This window comes from Lissotriton helveticus, chromosome 4_1, assembly GCF_964261635.1.
Source record: "Lissotriton helveticus chromosome 4_1, aLisHel1.1, whole genome shotgun sequence".
Classification (NCBI taxonomy): Eukaryota; Metazoa; Chordata; class Amphibia; order Caudata; family Salamandridae; genus Lissotriton; species Lissotriton helveticus.
Window position 1 is genome coordinate 986617446 of NC_136063.1, and position 20326 is coordinate 986637771.

At 43.0% G+C, this 20326-nt stretch overlaps 1 protein-coding gene across 1 annotated transcript in view; it reads left to right on the forward strand.

The window, feature by feature from the left end:
- MYO10 (myosin X) overlaps window positions 1-20326 on the forward strand; it is a 519868-nt gene that overhangs the window by 103812 nt on the left and 395730 nt on the right. Inside the window, exon 2 of the mRNA XM_078687614.1 lies at window positions 12986-13084. Within this exon, the coding sequence (XP_078543740.1) occupies window positions 12986-13084 (99 nt within the window). The remainder of the gene's footprint in view (window positions 1-12985; window positions 13085-20326) is intronic.

Genomic DNA, 20326 nt, shown 5'->3' on the forward strand with positions numbered 1-20326 from the left:
ACCCACCATACTGTCAAAAGGTTTCATCCATTTACCTTGACATCAATCACAAAATCTGTTCCACTAAATTCAATAAATTTTTGTTAAAGGGCGTTCTAGCAGCATGCCTATGATTTGTACTGAAAGGTTGAGAAGCCGGTGTTCTAGCATTGAAGGAGTCATATTGAATAGTTTCCTTGACCTAATCTCAGGCTATTCTCCCAAGCACCGGCACTGGGATGACAGATAAGGATGTTTAGGGATATGTGAAGAAGGTCCCAGGAATAAGTCTGCCATGGTCAAAACAATGCCTCCAAAATCATGATCCTGCTCTGACTTCTGAACATTGTTTTATGCAACTTTTGAATGAAATAGAAGACATATAATATGTGACCGAATCGACACAGCAAAAATCGGTCTTTGTGCCACCCCCATTTCTCCCTGCACTTTGTCTTGAGTGTTTTTAAAGTATTCCTCACCACAACAGTCCATGCCCAAAGGAGAAGACCATTTCCCACCTAAGATTTTGTGTGCACTTGTAAGGGTTCATTTTCAACTTGCTGATTTCGTTTGGCAAGTAGTTCTTTAATCCTGCCTGTGGCTTCCTGGCAGTAAGATGTCACAATGTATCACTCGTATGCACTGCTCCGTGGCATCCACCAAAGAAGGTTACTTCCCAGAATCTGTAGTTTCCCTCAAGCTTCTGCATTCCAAAAGGCTTCCATTTTGCTTGGCCCTTACCATTTATGTGGCAAATCTGCAAAGATCTGTGTAAATACATTATTGCAGTGCTGTTGTCCACTCTGATCAAGACTGTTTTTGCCACTTGAGGAAGTTGGTGCACACTTGTCTTAAGAGCACTCTTTATCGATATTGAGTTATGCCCTAACTCTCTCTGAAGCGCCGGTCCTTAACTCGGCTTCAGATGGAAAAGAAACAAAGGGGAGTCCCTGCGCAGGACTGTGCTCTTTTAGGAATCTGGGGGAGAAGCAGGCACCTTTTTTTTTTTAAACTGAGCGGCATTTGGATTTTGGATATGAAAATTGAAACTATTGAGAAGCAAGGGCCCTCTGGACTGGTCTTTTTCAGTGCTTGGGTTCATCAACCGATTTGATCCAAGGCTGACAGAAGGATAGACGGCCTTACGGCAAGAATTTGTATCTGGAAGCATAGTACATTTGTCCACTTATTTTTGTCAAGAAGAACGTTGGGTATGGAGTCTTTCTCTCTAGCACTGTTAATTACAGCTTAAATAGACTGCAGTGTTATCCTTCCTTAGCTCTTTAAACTCGCTGCATCTGGAGGCTGGGCACCATCAAGGAAAAATATTGGGTGGCTGAGGGTAAAGTATTGTTTGTGATCCAAACCAAAGCAACCGGCCCCATACGTAATGATGAGGGTTCTCAGGGTGAGGTCTGTAGTTTTATTTTATTTTATTTTACAGATTTTTATATAGTGCGAACTTGACACGAATCGGGTATCAGAGCGCTTTACATAGCACCAGTTGCATTACATGAGGACACATACATTTTTTTTTTTAAGGCACAGGGAGATTAAGTGATTTGCCCAGAATCACAGGATGTTCAGCGTCATTGCCGAAACTCGAACCCAGTTCCCCAGATTCGAGGTTGACTGTCCCAGCCGTTAGGCCAACGCCTCTCCCCAGCACCCTGGCCCTCACCCGTCCCACCGCCCGCAGCACTCCCTCCAGGAGTCGCTACTGCCAGAGCATACGCTGATCGTCTTCTTTAGCGTTAGATAGGCTGGTGGAAGATGGGGCGAGCTGATAGCGGTCTTGCCAGAGAGCTCCCGCTTCGATACATATACAGAAAATCCCGGCTTTCAGAAGATGCTAATGAATAACCACACGATCTGAGCTTTAGCTTTTTTAAATTCCTGTATCTCCTCTTTAAGATGTTAAAGAAAGAATTAGGGCAGCAGACAATCTCAAACACAGCTAAATTTGGCAGTAGCTGCTTTTTAATCTGTCTTGAAGTATTTCGCTGTAAATCAATGTGGATCTTATGTTCATCAACATTCATCTAATGTTGGTTAGTTTCACAGAATATACTGACTCTACACCAGCTACTTCCATATAGCTCTCTACACGACTTGGGCCCAGCGTTGACAAAGTGGGCCAAGCCACATGATGATTTTCTCACAAGCTTTGTGACTATGCTGTTTTTTACTCACTCTTTTGATGGACACTAGACAATCCAAGAAGTTGATTTTGTGCCCTTCCGGGGGATTATGCACCCCTTTTCGCACTCTCCGGGCACTGTAGTATAAGACAAGGGGATGCAGTATGCAATCCCTTCTGTAATACTGATAGCACTGGCACACATAAAGTATTGCCTGTGCTAGCTTGAGAACCCATTCCCTCATTTGCAACTGGTTGTGGACCCATGCAAATTAGTCAGGGCCGGACTGGGAATCAAAACCGGCCATGGCAAAGTGCTCGACCACTTGGGGGGGGATGTGCGTGGGGGGGTTCGGCGGGGGTGCCGCGCTCTTTTCCGGGGCTGTTTTTCAGCCGATTTTGCTGCAAAGCCTGTAACAAAATCGGCCCCCAGGGGCCCAAAACCGGCCCCACCCGTGCGGCGCACCAGGGGATAGCCCGGTGCCCGCTATGGCCAGTCCGGCCCTGAAATTAGTTAATCACCTTGCCTCTGTACACACATGCAATTACGGAGCAGATGCAGAGGCAAACAGACCCTTGGGAGGTACACAAAGAGGTGTCACCCTGTCAGTGTGCCCTGTGAGGCCAGCCCTCTCTATGGAGGAAAGGGTGTCCCATGGACCCTTCAAACATCCCCCTGCAGGGGGTGCAGTCACCCCCTGCACCGGTCGGCAAGGGGATCTCTGCACCCTCTTTCAACAAGCAGGCGCTGCTGTATGCACTGTGTAACACGGAGCGGATTGTAAGCACCTGCTCCATCTTTCACCGAATGCAGTAGCCCTAGATCAGGTGCGAGTTTGCGGTTCCCCTGGGGCAGCACTTTCATGATGATAGGGCGCACTATCCTGGTGTGCACCTTTTAAAAGCTGCGTCGTTGAGCAAATCGGCTGAGTACACCCTATGTATAATACGGGCCCGGGTGCTTGATCTTGTACCTGTCCTGAAAATTCCCAGAAAATGTATGTTTTCACAATTTGCAATATTACATTTGTGAATAGTATCTCCATTGCACTGGTCCACAGGTTAGTACTCTATTGAAACGTATGACAGTTATTCTCTGACAACGTCATAGAAAATCCGTCTCGACTGTTGACGAATACAGATGTTTAATTAGTGGTCTGTCTTTAATTGGTAGCGCAAGCAATCTCACTATAAATACTTCTGGTCTTTGCTTGTAGTCTGGCGTGCCTTCTCTAAATATTTTCATTTAGCTTGATTTTATTGACAGTATTCCACCATACGTCAACTTCAGAGCCCTTGAGACAGCCAACGGAATAAACAACAGTGCATACTTGCCACAATAGTAATTAATAAGGCGCCTGTATTCATTGAAGTTAATTTCACTTAAGTCACTCAACCTGTGTTTTACTATATGTACACATTCCCTGGTGCAAATTTAAGTTGACCAGCTATAAAAGGCTTCCATAGAATACATTCGGTAGCGTAAGCATTCTGAAGTTCTATGGAGAAGATTCAATTTGATTCCAGAACACCTCAGTACTTTTTATATGACTCAAATTGTGCCTTTTGGGTTCAGATGGGCCTCTAGAGAAACGCCTACATATTAACCAGGACATACATTGGCTACTGTCGGAGGAACAGACATCTGCAACTGTAGCCAGTAAAAACCATGTGTAACTGGTCAAATGGAATATCCACCAGGCTGTGAGTTAAAAAAATTGACTCGAAATAGAATTCCACTGGATGGTAAAAATGTATTTGTGCCATAAATTATATATCTGCCTACCGGTGCTGGAGAGTGGAGAGATGCTGGAGGAAGGATCACAGTCACCCAAAAGCAGAGAGTAAGGATGAGACACTGAGATGGCCCCACACACAAGCCTTCCCACAAACCCAGCAGCAAATCCTGATCAACTGTGATTGAAATCTTCTAATATACCAGTCGAAAATGGATTATATTAAGACTGCAGGGTTTTGTTTCTAGATTTAGAAATTGTAACACGGCATCATATCTCATCTTGTTCTTTGTGTTAACGTTTTGTATATAAAATTGAATATTTTAAATAAGGCTATTTAAATCAAACAACCATTAAAAAAAAGTTTTAATGTAGACGAGGAAGCCACTCAAAAGGGTAGGAAAGAATCTCTGTCACCACCCACACATTCACTGCCAAGTTAGTTGACATCCTGCTTTAGTATCAATAATGATTTTTACATAAATTCTTCTTTATTCAGAGATTTTTTTTCAAGCAGCATAGGCACAGCCAACGCGTTTCGTTCCTCTTTTTGCCTTTGGGAACTTCGTCAGGGCAAATGGTTGCAAAATTAAGGGGCTGAGTTGGAAAGTCGAATTGGATACGGCTCAGCATGATAAACTGTACCGACACATAGTAGTATCCTTAGTAGCCGAATAAAATAAGCCAGGAGGTCAACGTCTCAAGTAGTTCTATTTCATACGATAAAATCCAGTTCCAAATAGTCGTGATAGGATCAGATCAGGTAGTTAGAGAAGAATAGTAAGAAGAAAGTGCCTAGTAACAGCCCCAAAGCTGAGTTGACACTGAGTTTAACCACATCATAGAATATTCCAATGAGTTCAATTGTAAGTCCAGTGCCGCGTATATTCGTACTCCCACGCCGAGGACCCCCAGGGTTTCGTAAACACAAATATGCTCTGACCCAGTTCGGAGTGGAAATTGCGGAGAGCCGAACCTGTGATATGGTGTCGGCTCCAAAACCCTCAGCGTGCGCGGCGTTCACCAAAGACAAACTAGCTTCTCTCAAAGATGTTTAAGAGTAATACGCTTTTCACTTTATAGCCATCATTACATTTTCCCATTTCAATTTAGAAGAAAACTTTTTGTAATGGAGATAAAATTTATGTAGTACGATGAAAGGTCAGATTTTGTGAAAATATTAATTCTGACGTGGTGTTTTTTTTAAGACAAGTTAAAGTATTTTTAAAACAAGTTAATTAATAACAGACATCGATATTTTTAGAAACATACAATGTGCACACGCCCTGCAACATGTTGCTTTGGTCTGTATTTTATTTGCCAAGCCATTGTGGGTTTTGAGGAATGTTTGAAAGCTAATTTTGTTTGCTATTTCTCTATTTTCTGATCTCAATACATGTTTTTTTTATTTCTGCATGTTTACAATGTGAGTGACTTTTCAGATGCAGCCATGATGTTGCATGTAATGTTATACTCAACTCTCTGATAATTTACATATTGAACTAAGGTTTTCAGTAACGTTCTACACCATTCCAGTTACGCAGAGAGTTCAGGCGTGTAAAAATCATCTGTCTGGCTTCAGATGTGACTGGCAGAACAGGATTTTGTTCTTTTTGGCTGCACCCTAATATATTTTCTAGTTTTTATGTCACTGGGTATTTCTAAGGTGCAGCTTTTGCCAACTACTTGGCCTTTTAGTGTTTTGTGCAGACATTAGTCTATGGTTGTGATTCATCCAGCACACAGGTGCTCCAGTAAATGATTTCCTCTCTGTATCACATTTAAGGTTATCTATAAGCAGGTATTCCCTAAGGGGGGGACTTGCTACATTGCAACTTAACCTGTGTGATGTGGACTGTGTAGGCGGTTGTCTCTTCTTCATTTGAGTCTTGCAGCCCTCTGCATTCCCCGTGTCTGCTGTCGTTCATTGGACGCAGAGTTGGTTCTCAGGTGATTGTAGTTTCAATAGTGCCATTATAGCATGCATCGTAGAAAAGGCCACTTCACTTCCATTTATGTAGTGCTCTCAGACTGATGTGACGCCTTTTTTCACGCCAGATAAAGTCTTGGCTATATTAAGGTTTCTTTAAGGTAGGTGCTCACTCTGATGTTGAATTCAGCTCAAGGATAAAACTATTAAAAGTCAAACATAGTCAGGTGGCACCTCTGCCGCTTTCATCTACTTTGTAAAAGTACTGGGGCATAAGTTTCTGCCTGAATTTAACCGATGAACAAGTGAAGTGAGAGATCCTGATTTTGTTCAGGAAAATGTAGGGGGTATTCCAAACGTATCCTAAGAACTACAGCATCAAACAAAGATGCAACACTCCATGTTACCTCCAAACTACTGGTGGAGCAGAGATAGATGAAAACCATAAATTAACCATGATGCGTTGAGTTTTCAAATTTCTACATGAACACTAAATCCCTTTGCACACCCCTGCACGCTCTCCACCTGGCAGTGCTCCTGCATCTGTCCGGCTGTACCCAGCACTGTATGTGTTCATGAAACATTGCCCCTCTCAGCTGCATTGAGTGCTGGAATAGAGCCAAAAAAGGAAAGCCAATAATCCCATGGGCAGGATATCAGAGGCCGGTTGAGTCCTCTTTTGGATTACCGTCCTCAAGAGATCTATTGCCTGGCATATGTTGTCATTCCAGTTATGGTGACATCCAGTCTTTTTTTTGTTAGACTTCTATATAGTGTGAACTTGACCCAACGGTATCAGAGCGCTTTACATGAGCACCAGTTACGTTACACACAGTGCTTTAAATGGGAAATTAGAAGTGCTGGTACTCCCTAATTAGACTGGGTAGGTGTTTAGGGGCGTGTCTGAGGGTGTGTCTGTGAGCCAGGAATTTAATAATAGCCACATAAGTAAGCTTTACTGCAGATGCTCAGATTGTCATGTAAAGCACTTAAATGCCCATGGGCCAAATTCGGGCAAAATCAAACTGCCTCCTTACATACGACATGGCAAGCATCAGCTTCTATGTCATACGTGCAGAGCCTAATTTTTGGCAGTTTGATATTGCGCGAATTTAGGCCATTGGCATTTAAGCGATTTACATACAATCAGAACATCTGCATTAAAACTTACTTTTTTGAAACCCCTCGTTAAGGGAGTTGTCCAGAACTACAGGATGATGAGCGGACGTCGGGATTCGACCCAGGTTTTTCTGTTCCACTCTTGGCACCTCTGACCATATTCTCATTCTTGTTGCGATGCCAATGAGAACCACTGGCGCAACTAGAATCAAATTTCAGGGGGGCGGGCTAATTCTTTCAGCAATAGGCAGCAGTGAGAAACAACAAAGCCTCATTAAAAAGCAATTGGTCTTTTAAAGACCTGTGAAGTACTCAGGTGCGGCTGTGTGTGCGCCCTGGAAGTTGTCTCATCCCGGGCTGCCTCACGACGGGGGAGAGGGCGTGGGGGGGCTGGAGCCCTTTGATCCCAATGGGCGTTGCGTGCCTGATGAGAACCTAACACTGCAGGAGCACTCCAGCACAGAAATACACAGAATGTTGCTAGCCAGAGCAGCACATCAACATGCACCATCTGTTGCACGTACCTGTACTTCAGGGCCTGAGCCCTGCTGCTTCATGGAGTACCGGTACAAAAGGGGGTGATTCGGGCTGGACTGTTCTGAGGCACAGGGTCAGACTGATTTGCATATAGCCATGTCTGAACTGGGGTGGCAGAGCGGGCTAAAGAACGGTGATGGATTAAACCCAGATCTTTTGACTGGGTGTGAGTGTTTGATTGATTCAGATGCTCCGTCCATCACCACCCCCTTTTGTACCGCTTCATGGAGTACAGGTACTCTCCTTGCCCGAAAATAAGTTCCGGTACTCAGGGGGAGAAAACTGAGAAGTGCCGGTACTCAGTACCGGTGAGTACCGGCCCATTTAAAGCACTGGTTACACATGGATACATTCATTATTTTGTTAGGCACAGGGAGATTAAGTGATTTGCCCCAAATCATAGGATGTTGAGCGTTGTTGCTGAAACTTGAACTTGGTTCCCCAGATTTGAGGTCGACCACCCTAGCCGTTAGGCTACATCCTCTCCCCGGTCTTGGAAATATACTAACAGCAACCAAGCGTGTTTTTTTCCATCACAAACAACATCACATTCTTCCAGAAGCTCCAGGTGAGAAAGCACAAAGAAATAGCCCTATGGCAGGATATAGTCTGCAAGGAGTGGCACTGAACAGGAAGCAGTTTCATATTCTAGTGAAACAGATGCTCTCAGTGGTTCCATCTTGAGTCATGGGGGAAGAGAGACAGTCTGTACAGAGACAAATTGACTGTCCAGAGAAGCAGGCACCAGGTGTGTTTGAACTTCAATCGCGCCCAATGCCATTGGTTAAGTTGAAGCGCTCTACCTTGTAGCATACAAGCAGTGAAGAGGGATGTTATGTCCCAACACTGTATGGAAGGTGCATATAGCAAAGTGAATCACGACACGTCTGTAATGGCAGCATTCTCTCGCTGATGTAATAGTAAGTAATCCAATGCTTTGAAGCCCCTCGTAATAAAGTTGGCAGCCTCCGGGTCCACCTTCATTGCTTTTCCTTAAGCAGATATTTCATAAACGGGCTATAACATTTAAAACCGTTTGGGGGTGTTGAGTGCGAAGGGTGGCTTGTTTGTAGATAAAAATATACTCTGGAATTCCAGTTCAGGTCTTCTGACAGGTGAACTCACAAGCAATAAACTTCAAATGCTGTTCCCTATGAGAAATGGTTTCCTTCCTGGTAGTGGAAGTCGGCTATCTGCTTTATACAAATATTTCAGGCTGGCCAATGGGATTCTGCACTGCTGTGGGCCATGATTCACTTACAAATGCGCTCAGCTTCCGGTTTCAACAGCTCTTATCAGTCGCAATGCGCACCGGGCTCGAAGACCTTTGGAATCAAACAGTTTTCATGTTTGCTGCCTGTCGTTATTATTGCACGCACTGCATGAAGAATTAGTTTACTTTATGTTTTACGGGGGAAATCTGCCTTACAAAAAGACACATTTTCAAAGCTAGTTTTTAAGGGCAAATGGTGAAGCTGTTTTTCTAAAAATGTAGAAATCAATGGTTATCTAATAGAGAAAAAAACAGCTATGCCCCGTGTTGTTTTATTGCTTTTGTGATTTATGAGTGAAGCATGTTTTAAAATGGCGGCCAGACACAAACAGTAATTGCTAAGCAGTTTGTCACATGATACCACCTTGCTCCATCATTGGCCTCATAGATAGAAATCAGAGATTGACCTGTCCAGGCCAAGGTTGCTGAGAGCGCCTGACTGGAGGAGCAAATACATTAATATCTTGTACTATAAAGGAGTCCTGATTTGACCTCATCTTTGGTAAAAAGGAACAGAGTGGTTCGTTGATAACTGGCAGTCAGAAAAGAGTTGTCCTCATTACTGAAAAGCATGGTCCTTATGTCTCTTTAATCCATCACCTTTCTTCTTCTACTTCTTTCTGTGTCACCCACTCACCCCTGTTGTCTTGCTTCCTACTGTTTCTATTTACTCTTCGGATCTGATAAAAAATTTCACTGGAGGCCAGTTTTGGTATGCCAGCAAAAAAGTGTCCTTTCCTAAGAAACCTTTCTCTTCACTCGAACTTCTCATCCCACACTCTGAGTTGGACTATTGTAGTAGATTGACATATTCCTTTCTGTCTGAGTTTTTTAAAACCAGTAAATGGTCTAAATTTAAAAATAAGTTGGGCGTGCTTTAGTTGGTCGCTTGTCATTCTTTTCTCACAGCAGTCAAAGATCTTGGCTGTTGGAGCCTATTACCAAATCAGTTTCAAGCAATATTTCCTATAAATGGATCTATTTCCCTAAACTATACAGTTGCGTGCATTCCATGCTCACCAAGGAGTGATCTCGGATTACTTTTAGGCTGTTGAGGGCTGAGGGTGGGTCCTTTAAGGGGCCATTTAGTGAAGAGATAAGAACGGTCCTCTTTGACTGATCCTTTGTCAGCAATCACAGTGTCATCTGTTCATGCTGTTATGATCCCTTCTTAAAATATACAATCCGGAGTACAGGATAGATTAAGTGGTAGATTTATTAAAGCAACTAGTCAGTATTGCTGTCCACTATCAGCAGCCGCCCATCTGCCAGCAGCCTCCCATACAACTGCCCATATCATAACATTTCCATAGAATCAGTTCTTAAAGAGACAGTGCACGAGAGTTCTACAATTCTTGTTGAACATTAAATGTAAGACATGTTCCCACGGATAATGTCACCATGCAAATGAATGAACGCCCCCCCCCCCCCCCTTGATCTCGCTGCTGCAATTCTTTTTCTAGATGTAGCCAAGCATGGCAGGGCCTTCTAAAATACCAACGTGCTCCAGGGGCACAAGTAGTGGGAGCAGACACCCGGAATGCCCGCAGAACCCTTTCTGTAATACACCTCTGGGTGGGGGTCGTGATTTTGCAAGTGCCTGAGATGATGGTTATGGTCGGTCCAGATGGTCTGTAGCCACTTTTGTGCACGATACATAATCATAGTCAGTACCAGGACGCAAAATATAAAGACTTAAAGCTTACCAAAAAATCGAAAATGCTCTTTTTATCTAACAGCACCCAGAGTTGCTGGCTATGCTTTATTTTGAAAGCAACGTTTTTCTGCTGACTAATCTGTCATGCATTCATATGTACCTTCCATATTATTAAACGTATGATTACTACAAATCAGTAAAAATGTGCAGGCCTTTTTGCCAAAAAAAGCGAATAATGGATCCTTTTCATGAGCCAAATAGGCGCTCAATGTGGGCACAGTGCTGAGAAGCCCTATCACTGACTGCGCAGGAGCTATAAAAATAGGCTTCTTGGTGGCAAGTCAGACTGCAATAATAACACAGTAAAAGCACCGTAGATGCATTTACAGTAAAAGTACAAGAACCATAGATGCATCATAACTGTGTGTTCAGCGCAAACAAGTGTGACGCCAGTTGTTGGGCTGCAAGGGAAGGTCGACAGATTCACCAAGCAGCAGCTGTCGGCTAATTACCAAATTGACCAAATATGACGTGCAGCTGCCGGGGCCTATTTGTCTGGTCTGATAAATACCGCCTGCCATATTTTTTATTTTGTCAACTGTGAAGTGTGTGTAGATTGAGAGGGTGTCAACAGTACGCCAGTCTGCGGAAGTGCGTGTCTGGCGCGCTCTCCTCAGAGGGGGGAGGGAGCACGCGGCCAGGGACTGTTCCAATGATGACCGTGGCCCGGAGCCCTCTGCAGCCGTAAATCTCTTTGCCAGGCGCGAACATTAAAACGCCTTCATTGTGTTTTGCAGGACATCCAAAGCCATGCATTAGTATTTTAAATATGCGAGCCAATTTGAAGCAGTGCTTTGGGGGAGGGGCAGTTGGAAGCGTGGTTACAGCGAGGGACGGTTCTAGTTTAAGATCTGCGTGATGACGTGGGGCGTGTGACGTCGGGGCGTGTGTCAAAAGACAACACAACTGCGTTATCTCCGTTAGAGAAATAGCACTATTATTGTTTAAATTCACGTTTTAGATTGTTGACATTGTACATGGAGTGGATGGAATCTACAAACATTTTACTGTGTGAAGTTTCGTCTTAAACCTTTCTTTAATGTGAACTAATTCTGAATGGTTGCACCTAATTTATGAAACATACTCTGTGAGTAGTTGTGCCTTACTCCGGGCTTAGGTGAGATTTATTTATGATTTTCTAGGGGTAGGACATGCTGAATCCCAGATGCAAACTGTGATTCACAAAACGCTTTTCTGTGAATACCTACACCTTAGTCTTGTAAATTCACCAGTAAGTCAGACCTGGGTATGGAGTAAGATGCAACTACTCACAGAAAAAGCATTGTGAATCTGACTGCACATCTTAGATAGGACCGAGACACAACTACTCACTGAAAAGGTTTGTGTTAATCAAGCCCTGTTGTTTTTAATGAAAAATCTTTTAGCTGGTATTGTCTTAACATGCACCCTTGAATTTATTGTCCAGTGGAAGTACCTAGAAACTCTGAAAGGGCTCCCCAATTGCAACGAGTGGAAGCCGGGTAAGAGGCATCCAATTGAATACCCTGCTCTCCAGGACCGAATGTGGCACATTTATGTATGTGTTGACCTTGTTTTTGTAATTTTCAGAGGTCACACTGGCATCTTCATTGCAGTACAAATCCTGGTTTGGTGGTGCTTCATTTGTTTGCAAATGAGTCACGTTTGGGACTCTGGGCTTATATGGGTAGTATTGAGCGGTGTTGGCTGCAGGGTAGATTTGTACTGTAGTCCGTTGGCGTCCTTGAGTGAGAGCGGTACTTCTAAAGACTTTTTTTAAAATCTTACACTGAAGGAGAAGTCTGTGAGAATAGGAAACGTTTTTCAAGTACACACCTCCGTACCCATGTACAGGCAAACAATAGAGCCAACCACATCTAAAAGTTGGGCAACCACAGCACTGCATTGGACTGCCAAGTCGGCCTACAACACTGACGGAAAAAATGGCAGAGTGCATCGGCCTATCAATTCTTACTTCCTTCAACATTTTGTGTCTAGGTGTTTGTTTTCAAATGATTGCTTCTAGGGTGTACATTTCAGAAATCCGTCTCACTCAAAATAACTGACTAATATCCACCACTGAAATTACTTCATATTTCACCATATTGATTCACCACTAACCTTTTATGAGCTTCCTGAATAGCGTGCGTTAACACCCCATCAGGGGTAACAAGCGCTATATAAATACAAACCTTTCTCCTCCTGTATCCTTCTGCTATCATTCCAAATCCAAATAACTGACTAACCTATCCACCACTTAAAATGTACTTTCATGTTTCACTATACTAATTCAACACTAATCCTCTATGGGTCCCGGAGTAGCGTGCTACTCGCTGAAAAAGCGCTTCAACGCCTCGTATGGGGTAGTAAGCGCTATATAAATGCAATTACAATACAATACAACATATTTAAGTTATTTTCTGTTTTCAATTAAGATCTCGTTTGCCCCTCAAAATATTTTCAGGTGTCTTCTATGTGTGGTCTCTGTGGATGTTAAGATTTGAGAAACTGTATCTTTGTGAACCTTAGTGAACTGTTCCTCCCTCTAACCTAAGTTTTGTTTTGTGTATTACAGGGGACGCGAGTCTGGTTGCGAGAAAATGGGCAGCACTTCCCGAGTTATGTTCAGTCTTGTGCCGGTGGCGTCGTCGTTTTCAAGACGGAGTATGGCCAGGTAAGAGAGGTAGGGTCGGTGCAGTTTGCAAGATGGCTGCATGTTGAACCAGACAGGAAGCAGCATGACCTGCAGGAGATCCCAGGACACCAGAGTTAGACAGGCCCTTTTGTTTACGGTGCGTGGGGATTTTCTGCTCTGCTGAAGAGGCCAGTCACCCTTCACATTCCTCAACAGGTCTGTGACCCACGCATGCGCTGTCACTCCCACAGATGCCCGCGCCAATTGAGGCTGGACCAGCTGCAAAATCAATTTTAACAAAACTCGACGATGAAGGATGGCGGCCTTCAATCCGGAAGAAAGTTTAGTAACCTTTGTAGCAGAACTCCAAGGGGAACATTTTGTACTGTTGTCCAGGAAGAGTGATCGGTAGGGCCCTGCACAGGAGTCTAGTCCGCTGAACAGTCATGACGCTCACTGGAATGTCACATATTCACATTTAGAACATATACTGTGAAATACTGTTTATGTTATGTTGGTTGCCTGTAGAGCCATGAAGCTGCCTAAAAATGTTGTGTACGGTGCAGGGGGGGGGGTGTCTTTCCAGGCATTTTCAGGTTTGAGTCAAAACAAGTCATAAAAGTAACTTAAAATTAATAAAACATGTGGTGAATCAATATTAGATGCTGTTGACATGTTTTTAACTTACAGGCATGTGATCCATATACATCAATTCATTGTCTCTGTGGATAGTTTAAAATGCTTGTTGTTTCTACGCACATTGTTGATGTTGGCAGGAGAGGTAGCTGTGTCCTATCATAACAATTAGAATTGTTTGGTAACACATGATTGGCGCCATTGACGTAAAACGCTAAGAGGGGAGGCTGTGTGTATTTGTTGACGATTTCCATAGGCGAGTCGATGGAAGCTGATCGTTGTTTGTTATCAGCTGCATACTGTAAGTGCTGAAGATGTATTTCCAACATAAAGCAGTGTCTAAACGAGAGAGTTATCTATATGGATTAAGTAAGGTCATCAAGAGACAACAAACAAAAGATATACAAGAAATTGCACAAAAAGATAAACACGTTTTTTGGGTGTGGATTGTGGTTTATGTGATTGATAAATAGATCTGAGTGAGAATGCTTTTTATCAACAGAAGTGATAAACTCTGTGTCTGCTTGGTATGGTACTAGAATATCATTGTCAGAAAAAAGGCTGACATAAGTTTGTGTCCTAAATATCGTTTTAAAAAATATTACCGCAATGAAGTTAATAATAGTGAATCTGTGCCCAATAGGATATTTGTGTGTTCAATATTTAGGGCATGCTATTTATGTGAGACAATGTTTATGAATACTGTATTCTGACTTACACCAGGTGCTGTGCGCTGGAGTATGCTAGACAGTGGCGGCTGGTAGAGGATGGTGGTGGGGGCGGTCGAAAAAACACAAAAAAATACTTATCTGCAAACACCGCCGCCACCTCTCCTCCATCCTCCTCTCTGGAACGTAAGCACCCAGCCTCACAGTCTCTCCCAGCCAGTCATGACGCTGCCTTACAACAGCACTGTGATTGGTCTGAGCGCCGTGGTTCGGCGCTCAAGAGAGGGACCGGGAGGCTGGGTATGTTCTCCACCCTGGCTGTACAATACAGCCGGTGGAGAACATACAAACTGTGCATGACGGTTTGGTCGGCCCGAGAGACGACCGGCCAAACCATTATACGAACTTATGATGCAGCCACCAGTCCAGCCCAGTCGCGCCCGCCCCGCCGCAAACATGGACCTTAAAGGCAGACTAAAAATAAAATGATAATAACGTTCTGTTATTATCATTGTATTTTAACTTTGCTCTGCTCTTAGGGCAGTGGGGCAACGCTCCTCCGCCTTAGCAGAGGAGCCGCCCCTGGTGCTAGAGGTGAAGCTGGGCTAGTCTTCGAAGTAAGCAGGTAAAAGGCTGCTTTTGTTTGTAGATACTGTACATCAAATGTGACTTTATTGACAGTTGACACATTTGGATGATAGGATTAAGTCAGGACAAATGCTCCAGGGCTAATGTGAACGGAGCTATTGTACTACATGTTTGTTTAAGATGTGGAGCTGATGATTCAGAGTTTCAATCTAATATGCAGAACAGAACACAACAAGCAAGGGTAAAAACAATAAATGTGTCCACTTGAAGATGACAGGAAATTAAAGAGATATGTTTTGCTCTATTATAATCGTTTGTGTTGTGCACAGCTCTCATTAGTATTGCCTTTTAATGTTATGGACTGTGGGGGGGGGGGAGTGTTTTCCACATGGCTATCTGGTTTTCTTCCGTATCGAAGCCTAAGCTTTCGTTTGGTGAAGATTTGTGTGTGCATTGCTCTCTGTTCCATCCCTAAAATTGTGTTCAGTGAGTGGTGTGAAGGTTGTGCATCGGATGCAACTGCAGGTGGGCCACAGGTGGGCATGTCAGATGGGTAGGGGGCAGATTTTCATTTGTTGAGTTGACAGTCTATATAAATGTGTCCTTGATAGCTTCAATCAATCGATCAATAAAAATTGTAAAGTGCACTACTTACCCGTGAGGGTCTCAAGATGCTGGGGGAGGGGGGGGGAGGAGGGGGGGGTTGCTGCTACAGCTCGAAGAGCCAGGTCTTGAAGAGCCGTCTGAAGGTGAGCAGGTCTTGGGTCTGCCTCAGATGGGTGGGGAGGGTGTTCCAGGTCCTGGCGGCGAGGAAGGAGAAAGATCTGCCACCGGAGGTTGTTCGTTGGATGCGCAGGACGGCGGCAAGGTCGAGGCTGGTGGAGCGGAACTGGCGGGCGGGGTGTAGAAGTTGAGTCTTTTGTTCAGGTAAGCTGGTCCGGTGTTGTGGAGTGCTTTGTGTGCATGGGTGAGGAGCTTTAGCAGTTTCTTATCTTTTTGCAACAATTAGATTGGAGAGGGTCTTTATTTTTATTTGTTGAGGTTGGCATTTTCCAGAGAGTCAGAGTCCTATCTGGTTGTTGAACTGTTTAGCGGACTAGAGGTCTTGCACTCGTTTGAGTCTTTCTTTCTGTGGATTTGCAATTTCCCTTAAGAAAAGGATCAATTTTAGGTTAATTTTTATGCATGCACTGTCTGTTGCGAGACATATTGTAGGCCTACCAAGAACATACAGGGGTCCATTGCTTTGCACTGGTTGTCTTTACTGTAACTCGGATTTTCTTGCTTCTTATTTGATGGCTTTTCCCTCAATTTTGAGTTTGTCACTCCAATGAAGCATTGTCTTTTCACAAAGTGTTTGCCTTAGTTGTCATGCTGACTTTAAAGATACAGCTACAGCGCAGTGATATGCCTGTCATGATGAATGTCGGTCCTTAACAAAATACTGTAAAAAAAAATAAAAATAAAAATTATAAATCTCTTTTTTATTTTTTTTTGCAAGCCCGCCATGAGAGTGCATGTGCTTCTCCCCTGCCGGTTGTACAATGCTTCATGGCGTGTTGCTTCTCCTCACCACTCCCGCCCTCCAAGGTGCCTTCTGCACCCACGCCCACTTTTATCTCAGACATTGCTTCTCCTCCTTGCCCTGTGTTGCTTTCCACCTCTTCCCTCACTCACCAAACTTCTCCATGGTGCTTCCCTCCAGCCGTGTTGCCCCACCACAGCAGCGCTCGTGTTGCACAGCGCAAATGCGCTGCAATTAAAAATAAAATTACTTGCCTCATTTTTCAGGCTAGGAAGTGTGTCCCTCTCGCCTAAAAATGACGTGACAATCCCTTAATAACAGCTTCATTTTTGCCTTTCCTTCATGGATGTTGTGCAGCATGGCTAACCACTATTGGCAAAGCCAATAGGTCCCATTTATGCGATCTAATGGTTTTGCCAATGTTTGTTTCCCCACAGAGCTTGGTTTGATCCATGGGTTTTTCTAGGAATGTTTTTTTATTTCTTCCAGCTCTTGTGTAGGAGGTGATCTACAGGTCAGGCTACTACAGTCGCAAATCTGTATTGGGTGTCTGTATGAGCTCATTATCACAAAGAACAAATAGGTGAATCTATCTAGGCAGAACACTCTGTATAATTGATGCAAGACTGCTGTCCTGAACACATGGTTTTCCAGGGGATCTTCATCAAATTATAAAATTTGGACCTTAAAATTGGGCTATAAATCTTTTCAGGCGATGGTTGTCCTCATGCTTACTTGCAAAACCCCTACAGATGCATATCATCTCCAATGGGAGATCCTACTTAGTGCATTCATCTCCGCCTGCTCTAATGACCAGGGGCAGTTTTTTTCCATCAGCAGCCTTTTAGGTTCCTTTGTAGGCATCGCCAGTTCTTTCCAGTAGAGATTTGTGAAATTCTTCTGTGGGGATCAGCTCCTTTTTAAACCATGGACAAATGAAGCTTCCCTAGCTTGGATAGACACCAGAGAGTCTTCCTTGAGAATTCAATTTCTGACTCCTTGTAGTAATCTTGAGGTCTTTTTGCAGAGACTGCATACACTACATCCAGGGTGCCTGGGTGAGGGCCAGTATTTTATCACCAAAACCAGTACTTTTCAAATCAAGGCTTGTTAAAAAATAAGTGCGAAAATCAGCAAAATCCAATATTTTCCTTGCCTTTGAAATGTAAACTTGATAAATGTGCAACAGAATCACTTCAGACGTATTTTAGAGCTGTCTAAACTATTTCTCAATGTTAAGTATCGCAAATAAAGGCAGAATTCTCATTCTAAAAGAACAGAATACAGAGGGTTTCACATAAAATCTAATTCAAGGACCAACCCATGGGTGTCTCAGAATCAGAAAACATGAACTAATGGCCAGTATTTTACTCAAAGTTCGTGGACTGAGAAGTTGAAAGATATGGTCCATTGACAGAGTTACTTGATCACCATATTTGATACTAAAATCCCGAAGGTGTTTTGCTGTCGCATCTGCCTTGGATGCTGTGTTTTAGCGGTGCACAACTCGCACTTACTTGCCCAAGGTGTACGTCAAAATATTTAGCAGTTCTTGCTCCAATATATTTAACTGTTTTCTTTAGAAAGAAATTATTTTTCGAACTTTCTGCTCATTGTAGATCCCATATTAGAACTAGAACTGTCAATGTATGTGGTTTGTTCTCTGTTTCATATCCCTTGCAGTAGGTTGGACTGTATCCACATGTGTTTGTAGGGCAGTGCATGTTCTGTCTAACGCCACAGAGTCATCCTCATACAGTAAGAGAGGGATTTGCAAACCTGGTAGGGTTGGTAGATCCTCTGTAATTTATTGGAGATCCTGACACCACCATTCAGCCTCTTTTTAGTCCATGCCTCCCTTTTTTCTATATTTTCACACACATAACTGTCTGAGCTCAGCACCTGCTGATATGTCACAACTTGACTTAACTAGCGGTTACATTTGTTGAGTTGGAGACTTGGGCTTTTTGTCTATAACTTGTCTATTAAGTGAAAATATTGGTTACATTTCCAGGAAGTAGATTTTCATACAAGTAACTATATTGATTTTTCTACGCAGCGAAAAGTGGTATTATCGTATCAAGAAATGTAGTAATACTTCACTGTGCTGGAAATCCATGTCTTTTTTGGAAAAACGTGTAAAAGAAAAATTTTACTTGTGATAATATCACAAATACCAACAGAATTGTGGCGTTACCATGAATGGCCTGACATATGTTTCCCATCCAGGGAAATACTGATATAGCACCTTTCTGTCTTCCCATAGAAGAGTTTACCACTGGGTTTTGAGTTTGAAAAGTAGGAGGGATAGCCTCTGCAATCATACCTATTCCGTCCCCAATTATCACATATCATATCTCTTTCTGTTCTCTATCCCCTTAGCGAATTTTGCAAGCTATTGCCTGGGAAATTTGCATGGGAAAACCCTTGGGAACGCTAAATTACTGCATATAACATGCTACAGGAATCTGCCACAAGCGGTGTTTTCACCTCGTGTTGTAATCCCTCACAACTTTCCTGGTGATTTTTACATAGTTGCCTGACGACACCGCACTGTTCACGCCAGACCACCAAAAGCGCTATGATGCTGGCCACATCAAAGCAATTTCTTGTAGGTTTTAGCCGTGTTGCACAGCAGCAGCGCCGCAGTACAACATAGCTAAAATACATTGGCAAAGCCAATGGCTCTTGCATAGTTGAGACAAATTTGGCTTTGCCTATGTTTGTTATATGCCAGTATTTGTGTAAAGTCTCACAAGCTTAAGTACGAGAGCTGCTGGTTTCCTTCCTGAAAATCTCAACTACTGGCGAGGCCGACTTTGGTATCACTCCCATTCTGCCTCCTGCCTGTGCCAAATAAATAAAGCCACATGGCTCAAAAGGCATCTTACGCACTCACCTGAAAATTAGAATGCGGTCTTACCGGAGCCTTGAAAATATGTATAACAGAGACTTTAGTACATGCATTTTCCTTTTTATTTGCTTCCCACTTTATCCTGTGTAATCCTGTTCGCAACAAGGGTTTCAGTAACCAATTAGTGATTTGGATTTCCTTGTTCACGAGCAGCAAATCCTTGCTCTAGGTTTTTATATTTCTTTGACTGCGAAACAATGTCTTCAGTTTTATTCATCACAGTTTTAGAAATGTTCTGTATTTTCTGGTAGTACTTGAATGCTATCCCTTGTTTCAGGTACACTTTCTAGAACAAACTTGGCCATCAAAAGATGGCGAGGCTTAATTTTGACTGCAAGCAAAAGTATAAATTATACTAGTTTAATGTTTGAGCAAATGGGGTTCAGATTTAACGTGGGGCAAGCAAATACCAAGGAATATTATAATCATGTTTGATAAAGCACTATAATGTGGGTTGACAATGACAATATTTCCCTTGCTTGATCACAACACACTGTGGGACTTACTCAACACACTGGCATGTCTGCCTGGTGCATGCTCTGGTTTAAGTAAAAGTTGGGATTGAGGAAAACCCACCAACCTTTACTTCCAAATCACTTCAAAAACTAGAAGCTAGAAGTGAGAAACCAATAGGGTAGCTGCTAGTGACTCATGTATTGCAGATTGCAGGCACCATGGAACTTAAGAAGCTCATCCAAAAATTGAACATGTGTGCCATGTACCAACAGCAGACTCATTTACAAGTACTAAACAAGCATTTGCAATGCAATAGGTCTCGCAATAGAAAAGTTTGAGCTTTTGATGTGTAAAATGTAAACATTTTTTAATTTTTGTTTGTTTTTCAAAATATAAAGGTATTAATTTTGTTATTAGAAATGCCAATAGTTATAAAGTTAGCAAATGTTACATCTATAGCATTAGTAAAGGTACATGTTTAGTTTTCCCCTGTC